Source organism: Hypoxylon trugodes, assembly GCF_022578975.1.
Source record: "Hypoxylon trugodes strain CBS 135444 unplaced genomic scaffold F4822scaffold_3, whole genome shotgun sequence".
In the NCBI taxonomy this organism is placed as follows: domain Eukaryota; kingdom Fungi; phylum Ascomycota; class Sordariomycetes; order Xylariales; family Hypoxylaceae; genus Hypoxylon; species Hypoxylon trugodes.
In genome coordinates, this window is record NW_026250018.1 from 861420 (window position 1) to 876409 (window position 14990).

At 46.0% G+C, this 14990-nt stretch overlaps 4 protein-coding genes across 4 annotated transcripts; 2 read left to right on the forward strand and 2 right to left on the reverse strand.

Moving 5' to 3' along the window:
* Window positions 1-603: 603 nt before the first annotated feature.
* Window positions 604-2077, forward strand: F4822DRAFT_162281 (uncharacterized protein). Its single transcript, XM_051453147.1, has 3 exons — window positions 604-1195; window positions 1264-1415; window positions 1608-2077. Exons 1-3 carry the CDS (start codon window positions 971-973, stop codon window positions 1678-1680), a joined length of 450 nt encoding a protein of 149 aa, XP_051316503.1. The 5' UTR covers window positions 604-970; the 3' UTR covers window positions 1681-2077.
* A 2541-nt stretch (window positions 2078-4618) lies between these two features.
* F4822DRAFT_162302 (uncharacterized protein) lies at window positions 4619-5269 on the forward strand. Its single transcript, XM_051453148.1, has 2 exons — window positions 4619-4790; window positions 4854-5269. Exons 1-2 carry the CDS (start codon window positions 4719-4721, stop codon window positions 5244-5246), a joined length of 465 nt encoding a protein of 154 aa, XP_051316504.1. The 5' UTR covers window positions 4619-4718; the 3' UTR covers window positions 5247-5269.
* A 359-nt stretch (window positions 5270-5628) lies between these two features.
* On the reverse strand, window positions 5629-9019 carry F4822DRAFT_394296 (uncharacterized protein). Its single transcript, XM_051457345.1, has 10 exons — window positions 8870-9019; window positions 8382-8811; window positions 8077-8310; window positions 7835-8016; window positions 7747-7781; window positions 7653-7664; window positions 7538-7589; window positions 7458-7485; window positions 7201-7289; window positions 5629-7151 (listed from the first exon to the last, which is right to left on the reverse strand). The coding sequence occupies exons 1-10, from the start codon at window positions 8900-8902 to the stop codon at window positions 5676-5678; spliced, it is 2571 nt and encodes an 856-aa protein (XP_051316505.1). The 5' UTR covers window positions 8903-9019; the 3' UTR covers window positions 5629-5675.
* Window positions 9020-12433: 3414 nt separating this feature from the next.
* On the reverse strand, window positions 12434-14660 carry F4822DRAFT_162313 (ARM repeat-containing protein). Its single transcript, XM_051453149.1, has 3 exons — window positions 14229-14660; window positions 13502-14011; window positions 12434-13446 (listed from the first exon to the last, which is right to left on the reverse strand). Exons 1-3 carry the CDS (start codon window positions 14460-14462, stop codon window positions 12541-12543), a joined length of 1650 nt encoding a protein of 549 aa, XP_051316506.1. The 5' UTR covers window positions 14463-14660; the 3' UTR covers window positions 12434-12540.
* Window positions 14661-14990: the final 330 nt, after the last annotated feature.

The window sequence follows — 14990 nt, forward strand, 5'->3', positions numbered from 1 at the left end:
GAAACGTTTATGTTTCCGCCCCTCTAGTTGGTGCTTCAAGGGAGTAGTGAAGGAGGGGCGCCAAATGTCGCCGCAATGGGCTAACTTCCGCAATGAGGCCGCGATCGCCGCGCATATGTTGGAAAAGGGAAGAGTAGAAACAAAGGACCTGCAGCCTTCCCCTCCCAAGGTTCAATGGAAATTGAATCGAGAAGGTGTCACGGAAGTTTACCTAGCCAGGTATCTACACCTGTAGGTACGTGAGTAAGTAAAAGAAAAGCAGGGGAGCGGTAGACGGGATTCTGCGAGTTTCCTGAATGGTTTGTACCCGTTGGCGTGCCTTACATTGATTGCTTCTCTTCCAGGTTGTTTAGTGTGATTGAGGGTTCTCACCTCACCCTCAGGGATTAATCCTTCATTTTTTTTTTTCGCTTCCGGGCGACGGGCACGCACTTGCAGTGTCGATCATTTCAATCTTTCTGTCACTACCCCTGGCCACTCACGTACCTTACTAAAAAAGATCTTTTCCTTTTTTTCAGGTACTTGACATCAGACTGTCATGTCTTGTTGGATGTCTTGTCCTACCATCAGTACCAATTTTAGAAGCAATCTTGAAAGTACAAGGCTAATAAGCTAATACAAGCTCACTTGGCATATTACTTACATACAATCTATCTATCTATCGCTGACGTCCGTCGCCCCCCTGATTCTTACAGTACTTATATACTTATTATCTGTCCCTTCCCGATGTCAAAGTGATTAGATCTTGGCTAATTTTTTGTTTGTTTGTTTCCTATCGGCGTGGTATTAAATACAACTCAGGGCCCCGCTGTGCAATTATATAAATACAAGCCAAGAAGATATATTCACGCCTACCTACAGTCTACAACCCACAACATCCACGACCTACCTAGGAGAAGAGAAAAAGGGTACGAAAGTCATACAGACATAATACATAAAACACCAACTGCCTTACACAAGACAATACAAGATGGGAAGCTTCACTCTACGAACCGCTTTAACGGCCGTAGCCTCCGCTGCCGCCGCACTCGCCGCCCCGGCTGCTACAAGCAGCGCGACGCCATGCACCACGGGCTCTCCCGTCGTGACGTCCGGATACACTATTAACTACGCACACGCGGTGCCAACGCCAGCTTTTGAGAACGGATACCAGCCCGAGTCGGCCTGGTCTAAGAGCCATGTCGTGGGTACTTACGTACGTATTCCCCTGCCACTCACCTTAGATGTAGAGTTGTTATGAGGATGGCGACTAATTAGAAACAGACATTCGGTGTCCCAGAACCGGTCGAGTCGGGCTTCGCATATGCTCAGTTTAAGTGCCAGTACTTCTGCAATGCCAAACCGGCCGGTAGTTTCTTCGTGAACTACGCCGATGATTCTAAGGTTGGGTCGTATTGCACTTGTTTTGATGAGCTGTGAGTTTTTATTTTATTTTATTCATTTCTTTGTTTCTTGTGTTATCTATAAGCTATACCCAAATAGCTACACGTCGTCGGAGTTACAGGGTTGTCTACCTAGGTGGTTACTCCGATTATTGTAGCGCATGTTATAGCGCGTCTCCAGCTATTTTTCAGGGGCACGATGTGCTGACGTAAAGCGATTTACAGGCTTCAACCCGAAAGCTTCGTCTCCAACAACCAGACTATCGTCGGAGCCTGGAACCACATCTGCGCTGCTTAATATCATTCTTTAAGCCAGCGCAAAAATGGGAAAGGGTGTACTTGGAATGTTTTGGAGGCGCCTAAGGTTGTTTTTTTCGGGAGGCGTAAGTGTATCTGAATTGTTACGATGCTCGATAGCTATGATAGCATAATGTCCTCACATCGAGCGTCGCAACGCGGATAACGAGGGGTTATTCCCATATTGAACGTGGCAAAAGGTGGTTGGTTTTGTGTTGTATATATTTATTATTCGTCTGTGTAAATTATTTTCGCGGTGTTGTTACCAATTGGCTGTTGCAATGATTGAGTCGTTGGTACGTCATTTGAATGTGATCAGCGACAGTGATGTTTTTTTTATACCTGCGCACTATCACCAGGGGTGAATACTATTTGCGATATCCAATCGTATGTCATGGAATATACAGAAGATTTGTTTCGCATGGTAGAATGAAACGTTGACATGATAGTCTCTACCCACCACTTCGACCAGGGGTAATAGCCCGAAATCGGCCAATGACGATTGATATAGCGTTACATGCAACACACAACACTTAGTTTCGTTGACTATACTAAATTGGAATGAGCCCCTATGCGGACAGATAGGAAAATTTGAGTTTCTGTTATTCATAATCCACGTGTGGCGGCTTTAATGCTTGTGTCGAAGTTGAGTCTTTAGCCACCTTCCGAGGTCTTCCGCCTCTCAGCCCTAAGATATATGAACCTTGATCCATCTCGTGTGCACTGCTGGCGAATTCAATTCTTGAGGGTGGCTTATACAGTACATTAGGCTCGAACTAACATCGAATTAAAAAGAATAGAATTAATTTATGTTTATGAAATTTGTCTGCGTAGAGACATGCGTATACTTCCTTTAGCATTATACCGCAAGACCAACTTTCGAATCTGAAACACCATCACAACAGTAGTTGTACTCTACCAACGAGTACCGTCGTTTGCCTGCCAAATTCTTGGGAAGATGCCCGTATAATTGCTTATTCGGAGAGAAAAAGCCAGTTCAAATAAATGACAATCTCGCTATCCGCTATTCCTACCTGACAGGCTTCCTAGACTCTTCCCGTAGCATCACAACGGATATGCCACTTAAACCCAACGCTGAGGTGCTTCACAGTAGAATTACCGTCGTTGATTTCGTATCTGGTCTACATTCTCAGTCCTGCCATCCCCTCTCTCTCGCTTTTCTCCTCTCTACTGCCGTCCAATAAACGGATAAGCACTCCAAATCGCCCATTTTCTCTTCATTATAGCGGGATTCAGAGCCATTTCTGTTTCTTCTAGTCCTCTTATTAGTAGTACGTAGCACCAGGTAGGCCATCACAGCGCATACCGGGTTTTTCTTCAACGGATTGGTTAGAAGGTAAATATGATAAGTTTCTTAAGCTCGATGTTCTATAAATCGAAAATTTAGTCAATAGCAAAGTAGCTGTTTGTATAATCATGTTTTGTTATTGTCGTCATTGCTGTTTTTATGGATTACCTATACTCTGAAAGTCGTTTTCGTTGGCCCCCATAATTGAGGCTAAATGCAGTGCCATTCCCTGTGATTACCTTACCATACCATTTGCTAACACGTCCAGCTTTGCATCATTTTCCCAGGATGCTATTCGCTTTGTGTATCAGTACTTACTTTGGTTTTTGATATTTACGTACATTTAGTTATTGTAATTGATTTTATATCCTAAACTTGGGCTATAACACAACTATCTCCTTTGTTCACAAGCGAGCCGTCTTAAAATCGTAACTAGGTACCTACTTAGGTGGGTAAGTTACGCTCCGGTAGATTTTAATTGTCGTATCCCGAATATGAAACCATATATAAAGCTAGAGTCTAAGTAAACATTAAAGTATTTATCATGAAATCGAAACCAAATCTCGTGAATGTATTACGGCGTATAGAACGTACCTAATAACCAAAAATTAACCGAGTATATCGATAGGCTAAACCTACGTAACTGTCTCTGTTCGGTTACCCAATGGGCTATTAATAGAAACGACGATCAATGAGGCTTGGTCTGATCAAGATCTCAGTGGCGTCGAATGATTATCTCTAACTAAGTAGACCTATCAAGCAAATCTATGACATGCTTTTCTTATTGGTTACTTTTAAGACTCGTTGTAACCTTTAAACTTAGAATTCCTATTACTCAAGTATTAAGGTAGTTAAAGACCCCTTAAGTGGCTGGCTACGTCAGGGAAACTTTAGGTAGCACGCTAGTTAAGTTGGATAGAATTAACAACTCTGATTGGCTCAAACAGTGCATTAATTTCCAAAAGCGGTATGCGCCGGTGGTTATCTAAGTCTGGATTGGTCAATGCCCAGCCACAAGAACCCGGAATAAACCAAGCGGTCGTAAAACCTACCACAGAAATCATCAGTAGTAATTAACTATCAGTAATAGAATGGAGCTTTGATTTGTTCTGAAGTGGTTCCTATAGCTAAACAATCATATCAATTTCCATGTGCCAAGATCATGCTACGCTCATCCTTTAGTTAACACGAATATTCCGCGCCGCACTACTTAGGTACTTGTATAAGATGGGGGCCATGCAAACGGGTCCATGTGCTCGTTTAGGTCTTACGGTGAAAACCTATCGCATTTCGTACCAATGAGCCGGTTCGTTCCAGGATGCAGTTAGGGTCCTTCACAGCTCAGCCGTAGCTGGGCTTGCAGGCTTGCAGGCTTGCCATAAGCTTACCGCCACGCAACACCGCTCAATTATTTTCCGGTCGCATGAAACTACACAGTCCATGCTACTGATACGCCCACATCTTTCCGGTGTACCGCTGTCCCGGACGGCAGTATGCTTACTTGGTGTGCTCCTTGTGAAGCAACGTTGATACGGCGCCGGCGGACCTTCGAAGCAATGACCACGAGGACTGCCGATCACTTAAGGGGTTGTTCTCTATAAAAGAACGAGGAAGAAGTCTTATTTCTTGATTATTTCATCACTATCCTCATCAGACTAAGAACTCCATTTCACCATCAAAATTTCACACAATATACCATCACTCTCAATTACCAAATCCTATCTTTCATCATGAAGGCATCCGCAGTCATCAGTCTCTTAGCAGCCGCTGGCTTTTCAGCTGCCGTACCATCATCCAACCAGGTAAGATTACAATTCATACTCACCCAGAATCGGGTTGAAGAAGACTAACCGATCAAACTTTAGATTAGATCTATTGGTGACGTGCTCCCGAACCTCAAGCGTGACGTCTCGGGCGCCGGCTTCACTCACGTCGGATCTGACAACGTGGTGCGCACCTTTGACAAGAACTTCAACGTGGTCGACTTCGCGCAACTCGATGACCGGGCCGCAGACGGAAATTGGCCTAGAAGCCCAAGCGTTGACGTCCTCAACGAGGCCAAGCAGGCTAAGGCCCGTGCCGAGGCGCAGGTCTCCAAGCCACAGAAGCCTCGCACCCCTCTAGACGATAGACAGGAGAAGAGCTGTGTTAGCGAGAACTGCCCTAACGACGAATTCTGTACGGGCCTCTCGGTCTATGGTTACGACTGCTCTTCCTGCCTATTTGTTACCCAGAACATCGGAAACTGCCAGCAGTAATGGGTCTTTCAGGGAAAACATAGGCCTTGGACGTTGAATTTAGATCTCACCGTGCTGATGAATGACTGGGGAGAGGTTGGACTAATCGCGGTGCATGAGTTTTTAAGATCTTAATTCCTCGTAGAATTATTCTATTCGATTTTACCAGCTTAGGAACATAAACTATAATTAGAAGCTTCTCGCTTTCAAGGTCGGGTATCCTTTAATTGATTACCTATTGATTGGATTAAGCGCCAGGTAGTGAGTGTGAGGCAACCTTGTCCTTCAACATACCCAGGTAGGTAGTTGCTTAAAAATGAGTATATCAGGTTGACATGCTAAATCACTTTTGAACGGCAAAGATTATTTGCGAAGCAAGATGCTTAAATAAATTTTTATAGACGCCTAATATACAAATAAACCACAATAGCTACCTGGGTAACTATTGGTTTAAGCCATTGATTCTTGACCCATATCGAACTCGAGACCAGCAAAATGGTTTGCACTCGAATCCTCACCTTTATCGTCGGCCCCACGCCGAGTAGAGTTATAGATCCATAGTGTTTGTACGGCATGCGAATTCCCAAATTGGTTATCGAACCGCTTTTCTTGAACTGATTTTCCACGGCCCTTCCCACCTGTTGGCCAAATGTAACCTAAGTCTAGCATCATATTGTTATTCTCTGCCCATTCGGCCAGAACCGCAGCCAAAACATCTCCCGATGTTGGGGCTCTGCTTCTTTTCTCCCCTGTTACATCGGGCGTTTGAGGGGGCTCCGACTTGGTCGGTTTCTTGCCCGTCTTGGTCTTGGTCTTGGCCTTTGGTGTTTTCGTGGTTTTGGACTTTGGTTGATTTACAAAATCTCCTCTATCCCATAAAGCTTGATATATCCGCATCAGCTCGTCGACAGTTGGAGGGACTACGCCTGCTGGTAAATTGAATTGAACTGGCAAGCTATCGATAATTGCTTCAAAGCCGCTCTTGGATCTACTTTTGGGGAGTGGCATTGGGCGGAACCCCTTGGCCTTAAAATACTTGGCGAAATTTGCTCTGGCAGACCCTTTGCCATACGCGATACGTTTACGCCTTTCGTGCAGTATCAAGGGACCCGACGCTCCGAGGCTGCCGCCATAGCTTCTCACCGGCGCTTCACCATCGTCTTCTTCCTCGATTGACTCCTCTGGAACACTGTCCTCTAATGCGGCAAACGGCGGTAAAGGAGTTGTGGCGCCGCGGCGTTTTTTACGAGGGGGGCCACTCGTAGAATATCCCGAGCTGCTGGCGGGACGTTTAGTAGGACCACTAGCCGAAGAATCTCCCGAGGCACGACGTTTGGGAGGGCGATTTAATGAAGGACCAGTGGGAGGACCAGAAGGGGCAGCCCACGTGGGCCAAGTACCAGTTGGCCGACTGGCGGAAGAAGGTTTGGGAAGTTTAAAAGAAGGGCCAGCAGAAGGACCAGAAGTTGCACCCCCTGAAGGACCACCAGGAGGAGGAGGAGGGCCGCCATCAGGGGATGGGGATGGGGGTGGATCGTAGTTTTCTCCTTCATCCATGGCATCGTATATCCATTTATTAATCCATTGTCGTACATTTTCCGCACCAGGCACGTCCAACTCAACTTCCACTTTTTGGGTGGCTTGCTTCATCAAATCTTCTAATGTCGGACGATGGTCAGGGCAATGGTACATGCACCGGTAGATCGTTTCCCGGAGGTCTTTGTCAACCCATCCAAAGAAATTGTTATGCCCTGGGGCCATAAGAAGGGGGCAATAAGAAACCGGCGTTCCCGTGGCTATTTTCTCATTTATAAGCCTGGTGCGCTCCTTCGGGTCCTTCACAATGTTGAATTGTTCGATACCATCTGGTATTTGAGGCTCGGGGGAAGCCGGCGGATAAAATTTGGTGATCAGGGACCACATAACCTTTGAATACATTAGCTAAACGATTACAGGATATTTTGTGTAGTCTTACCCATGCTATGCCCCAGACATTTGTGTGGGGACCATAGAATCCTGCAACCCTCGAACCATCTATTGTGAGAAAGTCGTCCTTGGCTTGATCTAGATAATTTCTTCGTTAGTAGTCGATTCAACTTATACTATAGCTAACTTGAGCAATATTTCAAGTCCTTTCTGATGCACTCCGGGATATTTTGGTCTCTTGGCAATGCTGAATGGTCCTTGCTGGCTCATATTCTTCAAAGTAAGGAGTGGGGCTAGATAACATACAGAGGTCCCAATCCTCAGCGAATTGTTCCTATTCAATCATTAATATTCTGGATCTGGTAGCTTATACGAATCTCACTTACCGGTGCGTAGTTCTGGTGGTGCGATCTAGCTCGTCGATTTAAATAATATATACTTGAGGACGATGGTGTAAGCAGTTCGAACCAAATCATAACTGGGTATAGAGGTACAACCTACTTGCGCTTGCCACTATCGAAATGAAATGTCAGTATACTCTTTAGAGTAGCGTTTGCGTATAAACGATCAAAAGAAAGGAGCATGATTTACTTACACCTTGATCTTATCCGCCAATCCAAATTCTGCTAACTACAAAGCGAATAATTAGCCTACGCTTCATCTATCGCTTTATATCATCTTACCTTAAGCCTCGGAACAAGTTGATGTTCAGCTTCTATTCTGTCGCTTCTCACCCCAGTCTGCGGGATAGGTCGTAATTCCTTCTCGGGTAATCCTCGAGACGTCCTCTTCTTCTGAAATTCTTTACGTGTATTGTCCCATGCCTGCCTGTCATAGCGATCCAATTCGTGCTCACCAATATATACTAGTGTAAAACATGTCAGTAGAAATTCGTGCCATATAGGTGTATAGGTAGGTTCCTTACTGTTTGTTGGATCAATATTGAAGTGAACGAGATTCTGACGCCTGGCAGCTTTGGACGAAGGGGGGATACTTTCGATCAAGTCTTCTTGCTCGCTCTCTCTTACATCTGTGTCAGAATCAGTGCCCTTACCAAGTCCAAATGCTTTCCCAGACGTATCATTTTCCTTTTCAGGTCTTTTCCGGTTGGGATGAAATTTCCTCGGAGGATACTCCATCGCAATACAGGCTCGGATAACTATTCATTTCTCTTGTTAGATATGATGCTCTTAATGGTCTGAGTTGGAAAATTAGAATTAGCTGACTTACGGCACAACCAGAATGACCACAGAACCATGTTAGGGACTCTTCCCATTTCCCCTGTCTCTCTTTCTGTTTGGACCGCCAGCTTGCCTATAAGCTGTCCTAGGTCCCCATTCTCTACATACTCAAATAAGAGGAAATCCCAACCGCCTATGCCCCTCATTTTCCTTGTTATATTTTTTGCGGTGTCCTTGCGAGCCTGCGCGTATTGAGGATTTTGCCGCCATTTCTGTTTACGTATTCGCTCGCTTTCCAGGTATTCCTCTCTAGTACCCGGATACTTCTCGTAGTTGCTTTCGTCTCCACTGGTATCATCAGCGTTGCTAGAGTCGTCCGTTGCAGGTGCCAACTGTAATTCATTGAGCGGTTCGTTTTTCTTTGCATTGACGTCTTTCGGCTCGATCATCTGAATACAATGGGCCGAGTTTTTTACTTTCTGTATAGCATTGAGTTAATACAAAATCCAGCTTAATTATATTGTAGGTCTTAATTACCTTTGTCCAATGCTCCTCTTGCGCAAGAGGCATACTCCCGCCATGTTTTCTCGAGAACTTAACAACAAACTTCTGGGGAGCTCCGAAAGACCCAAGGCCACTAGGGCGTTCGTAAAGGCACGTTATATCGTTAGCCCCCCACCCCAATGTTCTTATAAACTTATTCCCAGTCTGTGATGGATCAAATCAGAGGTTAGATGCGCAGGTATCTGGGTATTTGTATAACTAGCTGAGGGGAATATGCTGGGAGGGAGTAGACGATTTAAGCCTACCTAGGTACTAACATTGGCCTGGAATTCTTTCGTGAAAAGATTCAATGCGTTTTCAACAGTCTCACTCAACATGAAGTTCTTGAAACTCGCATCCTCTTCGCTGTACTCTATAGGTGGTTGCCTTGCGCTGCTCACGTAACCTCGGCGCGTCCTCTTGTGAAAAAAGATTTGAGGGGGCCGGTAAAGCGGTAACACTGTACCCCAAACGTCATTTTGGAATTTTTGGGCGTTCTCGAGGGACTCCCTCACACCCAACGCATTTTCTCTCCACCTCCTAAACGCCCAGCTATATTCGAACCAATTCCCACTCATCGTGTCAGGTCCTCGGAGTAAAGATTTTGTGAATTGATAAGTAATTTTCCGTTTGTGAGTATCTAACGATGAGAGATACCCGTTGGTTGGTTTCATTGCGGTTTTAACATTTTATAACAATAAATTAAGCAAACAACATTCTCGGTTCTTTGTTGCTAGGTCGGGAATGCTAAAACAAGAAACAAAGAAGAAATACTATTAGCATTCATAGGGATCAACCACAACTATAAAGCATTCCATAAAAGTCAGCCGGTACCTAAAGGACATCGATTTGATTAGTGAATTTTGCAGGGGAAATTATTCTAAGAGTTAACAAGGTGCAAAAGGGTTTTTGTATTTATTTCTTAAAGGCTACCTTGTGCACTTGGATGATTGTGCGGGTACACTAAGCATTCGAATGGATGTACTGTAAACCGTGGCTGAATAGGGTCTATCCATATTCTAGGACTCGTAGGACTCATCGGCGTCTAATTAGTCATTGGTAGTAGGTTGGTTACCTAAGGCGTGCTGTACACAATCGTACGACTTGAACCATTTGGAATGGTACAGGAACATTTATGTATATGGAGAGAGAATACTCATTTGAGGCGTAATCGGTGGCTCTGCTCGTTGCCTTCGCTGAAAGGATTCTCTGACCGGTGGGATATGGTATGGTAAGTTGGTCTTCGTTGGTCGCAGGGCACGACCCCCTGACCCCCTTCTCCAAGGCGTCAGTTGAGAGGATCACAAACTTCCTAGGCGATCCCATACGAAAACGCTGTTCGTTGAGGCCCCACGTCACTCTCTGCATTTAGACATATCTCATCCCGTCGCGCTAGGAGGTGCTGTTCTGCACCGCGTCTCTGTCGAGGGCGAGCTACGACGCCAGGACTTCCAAGAGCGCCAGTATATCTAACAGGTGGGTGTCTAATGTGTAAGCGCACGTCATACTTATCGTCGATGAGCTTGTTATAGCTTCTCGCCTGGTTTGGATAGGTCGGAGTTGTCGGGATCGGCCGTCTCATTATCTAGAATCATGGCCTAGAAGGTATGTTAATCGCCATCACTAACATGTGTGCACATAGGGCAGTTCGAATAGTGGGTAATAGAGAAGAATACAGTCGTTTAAGTATAATATTTATACCTAAATTTACCATAATTCGCCCGATTCTAGGAGGATTCCTGTGTTGGGATCCTTGGTCTGAAAAGAAAAGAGGAGGGAATGCTCCGCCCTACTGTGAAGAAGGACAGACTCATGCATTCTGCACATAGAATATGCAATTATTTCACAACGTAGGTACCTAGGTATCTGGGTAGTTTACCAAACGATCACAACGTTGAACACAGATCGTCGGGGGTATGAATTCGCACTGACGAAATCGTTATTTTCCTAATACATGCACCCTAAATCTATACATACCTAGGTACTCACTGGCCATGTATCGGATCCCGCTCCTCGTTGAATATCGTATTGCTGACTTCGATTATCCAGCTAAGGATAAGTAATCCCCTATGTTGAGTTCGGACATCAACCACAGCTTGGCTAAAAAAGCCACTTACGAAATTGATTTATAAGCGTCCTGCGGTCTAGTGAAAAGTGGCCGAGACAGTGCGTCTGCCCCTGTATCTCTTCTAGTTAGACGTCGGCAATAACAACGTGAAGGATTGGGGTTTTATATACCTAGGTAGCTAGCACCAACATTATTAATAGCTAGAGTACTTCACGAAGGAATCAACAATGCTATTATAAAGACCTTTTGGTCGACATCGAGATATTCGAACCTATCGCCAATAGAGTACAACACGGGATCTCGGTACCACATGTACCACCACTTCTCCCAACAAAATACCTACCCGCCCAGGACAAATCGGTATGCCGCACGGAACTTGGTGATACGACGGCGCCACCCCCAAAAGCTAGAGAGCTTAGAACCACTCGTCCAACGCCAAGCTACCTATACTCGCACCTGATAAAGCCGTAAACTTTTATCGCGAAAAACAGTGGTAATTAGCAAATTCGATACTCATCATACACCAGAGGTGCATCAAACGCACCCCATCTAGCCGTAAACAATATCCTGGCAAACAATAGGCGCTTAGGTTGTCTCATACTAAAGCCCTGCTCGGAGTTGAAAAAGAACAAGCAAACACGAAATAGCTTCCAAAGCCGCACAGACGCGTTTTCAGAGCTGAGGGGTGCTATTGGTCTCCCATTCTACATACAACCCCTTAATGTACACCTATCCCGTTTGATAGCATGGAGATTAGAGAGGGCCCATCACAAACAAAGAGCCACAAAAACACACTTACATGCGCCGGGCCTAGCTTACCAAAAGTCGCAATGATTCCGAATCCATGGGACATATACCCCTTTGGCGGGGACCTACTTTTCTTACAACGAAATAGCACGCAAGAGAATATGATTCGTTACAAAGAACCGGCGTAGACATACAAAACACTAGTCACGATCTAGAGTTATTACGATACTTGTGGAATGGTCAATTTTGGGGGCTAAGCTAGAGTTCAACGCGTAGTATCGTGTTGCTAAAGCTCACTAACTGACTAATAACTACACCTGATAGGGGCGCATTACCACTTGGCAAGGCTACTACAGTGTGTCGTTTAGCTGCTTTGGGGGTTTGGGATCGCTGTCCTACCACTTGGGAGTAACAGCATCAAGAGCAATACCCTTCTCTAGTCCATACTAGCTCGTTGGCGATGCCAACATGTTGGATAGTGCTCTTGGTTGATCATATGTCGAACGAGATCCACCATGGATCTCCCCCCCATCAAGCAGTGAGGGTAGGAGCTTTGAAGCTACCATTGGCGACCCTCGTACAAAATATAACACCTCGTCTCTCTCAACCACTCTCTTCTCCTAGGCTGGGGCTTTAAAGCTACCAAATGGCCTGTCTTCCTTCGCTTATGTGGTTGGTCGAGACTCGATGCTCCTCATAACTCGATTAACGCCGTTCTCATTGGGGCTTGTGCAGGGGATGGGCAAGGCAGGGGAATGGGGTATGATGTCGGGTGCTGTGACTATGTTGCTTGGATGCCCAGTGAGTTCGTAATATCGGGTTTCGTGAACTTCCTTGTAAAGCCGTCGCCTTACATGTCCATCGAATCACCGCCGTTGCCGAAGTTGAAGCCGCCTTGTGTCCCATTGGTTCCAAAACCAAATGTGCCATTAGCTTGGGTTGTGGCGGCCATACCCTCGTCAGCGTTCTCGTCCTCATCAGAGAAATACTTCTCGATGATGTTGTAAGACTTCATGTAAATCTCCTCGTTAGCATTTGTCTGACAGTCATGGATCTTTTCCATGCCGCCACACTCCTCGATGAACAAAGCGTAACGGTTAATCGACTCGGGACCCTCGCCGGCAGCCTGCTTGTCAAGATCTCCGACCTTGAGGATGTTCTCTAGGCCGTCTAAGGCGACCTGGATGATCTTATTGTCGGGACATCCCAAAAGGTCGCATAGAGGTTTGATGCAACCCTGTGCGACAAGGTATCGGATCTGTTCCGGCTTCTGAAGACCACCGCTGGTGGCGTTGCTAATGGCCCAGCATGCCTCTTTTCTGGTCTTCAGGTCGCCGTTCGACAGGAGGTGGATTAGGGGTGGGATAATGTTCGCGTCGATGACGGATTGAATCTGCTGCGAGTTTCCGGCGGTGATGTTCGAAATGGTCCAGCACGCCTCTTTACGAATTCCGTCCTTGTTAGAGCTCAGGAGTGATAGCAAGCATGAAAGAGCCCCGCAGTTGATGATCACCTGCGTCTGGACATCGTCACCAGTCACTATGTTGCCAACAGATCGTAGAGCAGGGGTCTGGACGGAGGTTGATGCGTGCATGAGCAATTCCACCAGTCGGCGGGGAATGCCAGCTTCGATAACGGCCTGGATCTTATCGTTGGAACCATCTGAAAGGTAGGAGATAGCCCAGCATGCGTCAATAAGGACTTCGTCATCGAGGGAGTACACCAACTTGGCGAGAACAGGTAGGGCGGGTGCAATCTAAAGCAAATATTAGTACTAGTATTATATCGAATTAAGGATCATTAGGACTTACGGTGTTCCAATCAGGCTGAGGGGTCTTGCCTCGGCAGAAGTTGCTCAACGTCCATGTGGCATTTCGGAGCATGCTAAGCTTACGGCTGTCGCCGAGCAAGTTAAGCAACGGCTTCAAGGCACCGCAGCTCAAGACGTAGTCTCGGCATGATGGGCTGTCACCGGCAATGTTACCCAACGCCCAGACCGCTTGCTCACGGACATCGGGCTCAGGGCTGGACAAAAGCTCGACGAAAATGGGGACAGCACCGGCCTCTATAACCACTTGGGTTTGAGTCGCACTTCCGGATGCGATATTGGTAAGAGCCCAGGCGGCCTCGAACTGGACTAAAGTGTGGGGGGAACGAAGGAACTCAACAAATCGAGTAACGACACCGGTCTTGATGACCTCTTCGATCGGAGGGTTTCGCTCCTTAGAAAGGAGCTTTCGGAATTTGGTGGTAGCTTGGATTTGTAGGTCGATCTGATCGGAGAAAACACCTTGCACCATCTGAGGAAGATCCTCGTTAAGCTATTGAATGAATTGTTAGTTTCGAAGCACGACAAAGAAAGGCATGGGACCATCGTGGGGGAGCAAAAGCGGGAAAGATACGACAGACAGCCAATAACACACGAGCGCAGGAAATTACTGTGGAGCTCTCGTCGCCATAGCAAAGTCTCAAAGCGTGAAAGGTAAAAAAAAAAGAGAAGGAAATGGAACAATGCAAGAGCGCATCAATAGGACATACCTGACTTTCGGTGGGAGCAGACTCATCATCACTGTCAGGAGCAGCGCCCAAAGAAGCACCAGGGCGCGAGTCGCCAGTACCGATACCTCGTCTCTTGGCCAAGTTTTCCTCACGCTTGGCCTTACGAATTTCTACAGCCTGTTCTTCGCGTCGACGACGAAGCTCATCAGGCTTGAAAGTGCCTTTCGCCTTATAGTTAGTACGGCGATGCTCGGGAATGAACCGGTCGGCCATGGTTGCTGATGATGTTTTTGTCACTTCAACGAGTGCAGTGGCGGATTGATATTTTTCGAGAGGGGGGTCGTAAGAGGAGAGGGAGAGGATAAGGCGGGGTGATTTGTTTTGATGGCGCCCCTGACGCTGTGTGGTAAGGTCTAACGTCGAATTGTTAAATAGGTATTACGTGAATGTAAAATAAATATTGGGTATGGTATTGATTGTGCGATGAAGGTGGATGTACTGACAACTTCTTTTTACTGGCGAAGTGGAAGTACAAGTGCGAAGAAAAAAAAAAAGATGGGAGGAAAAATAGTTGAAAGAGGAAGTTTGTTGTAGGAAATCGAAAAAAAAAAAAGGTTGTAGTAGAGTCAGTAAAGTTATTAGTCTGTTAGTGTGTTAGTGGGGGGGGAATTATTTAGTACCTAGTAGGTAGAGGTATGATGCTGGAAACAGCAGAAGAAGAATTTGGTAAAAGATGGATTTGGTCGCTCTTTCAACCGTTAGCAGGTGTCCCTCATTAGGTTCGACAGGGATAAGGCATAC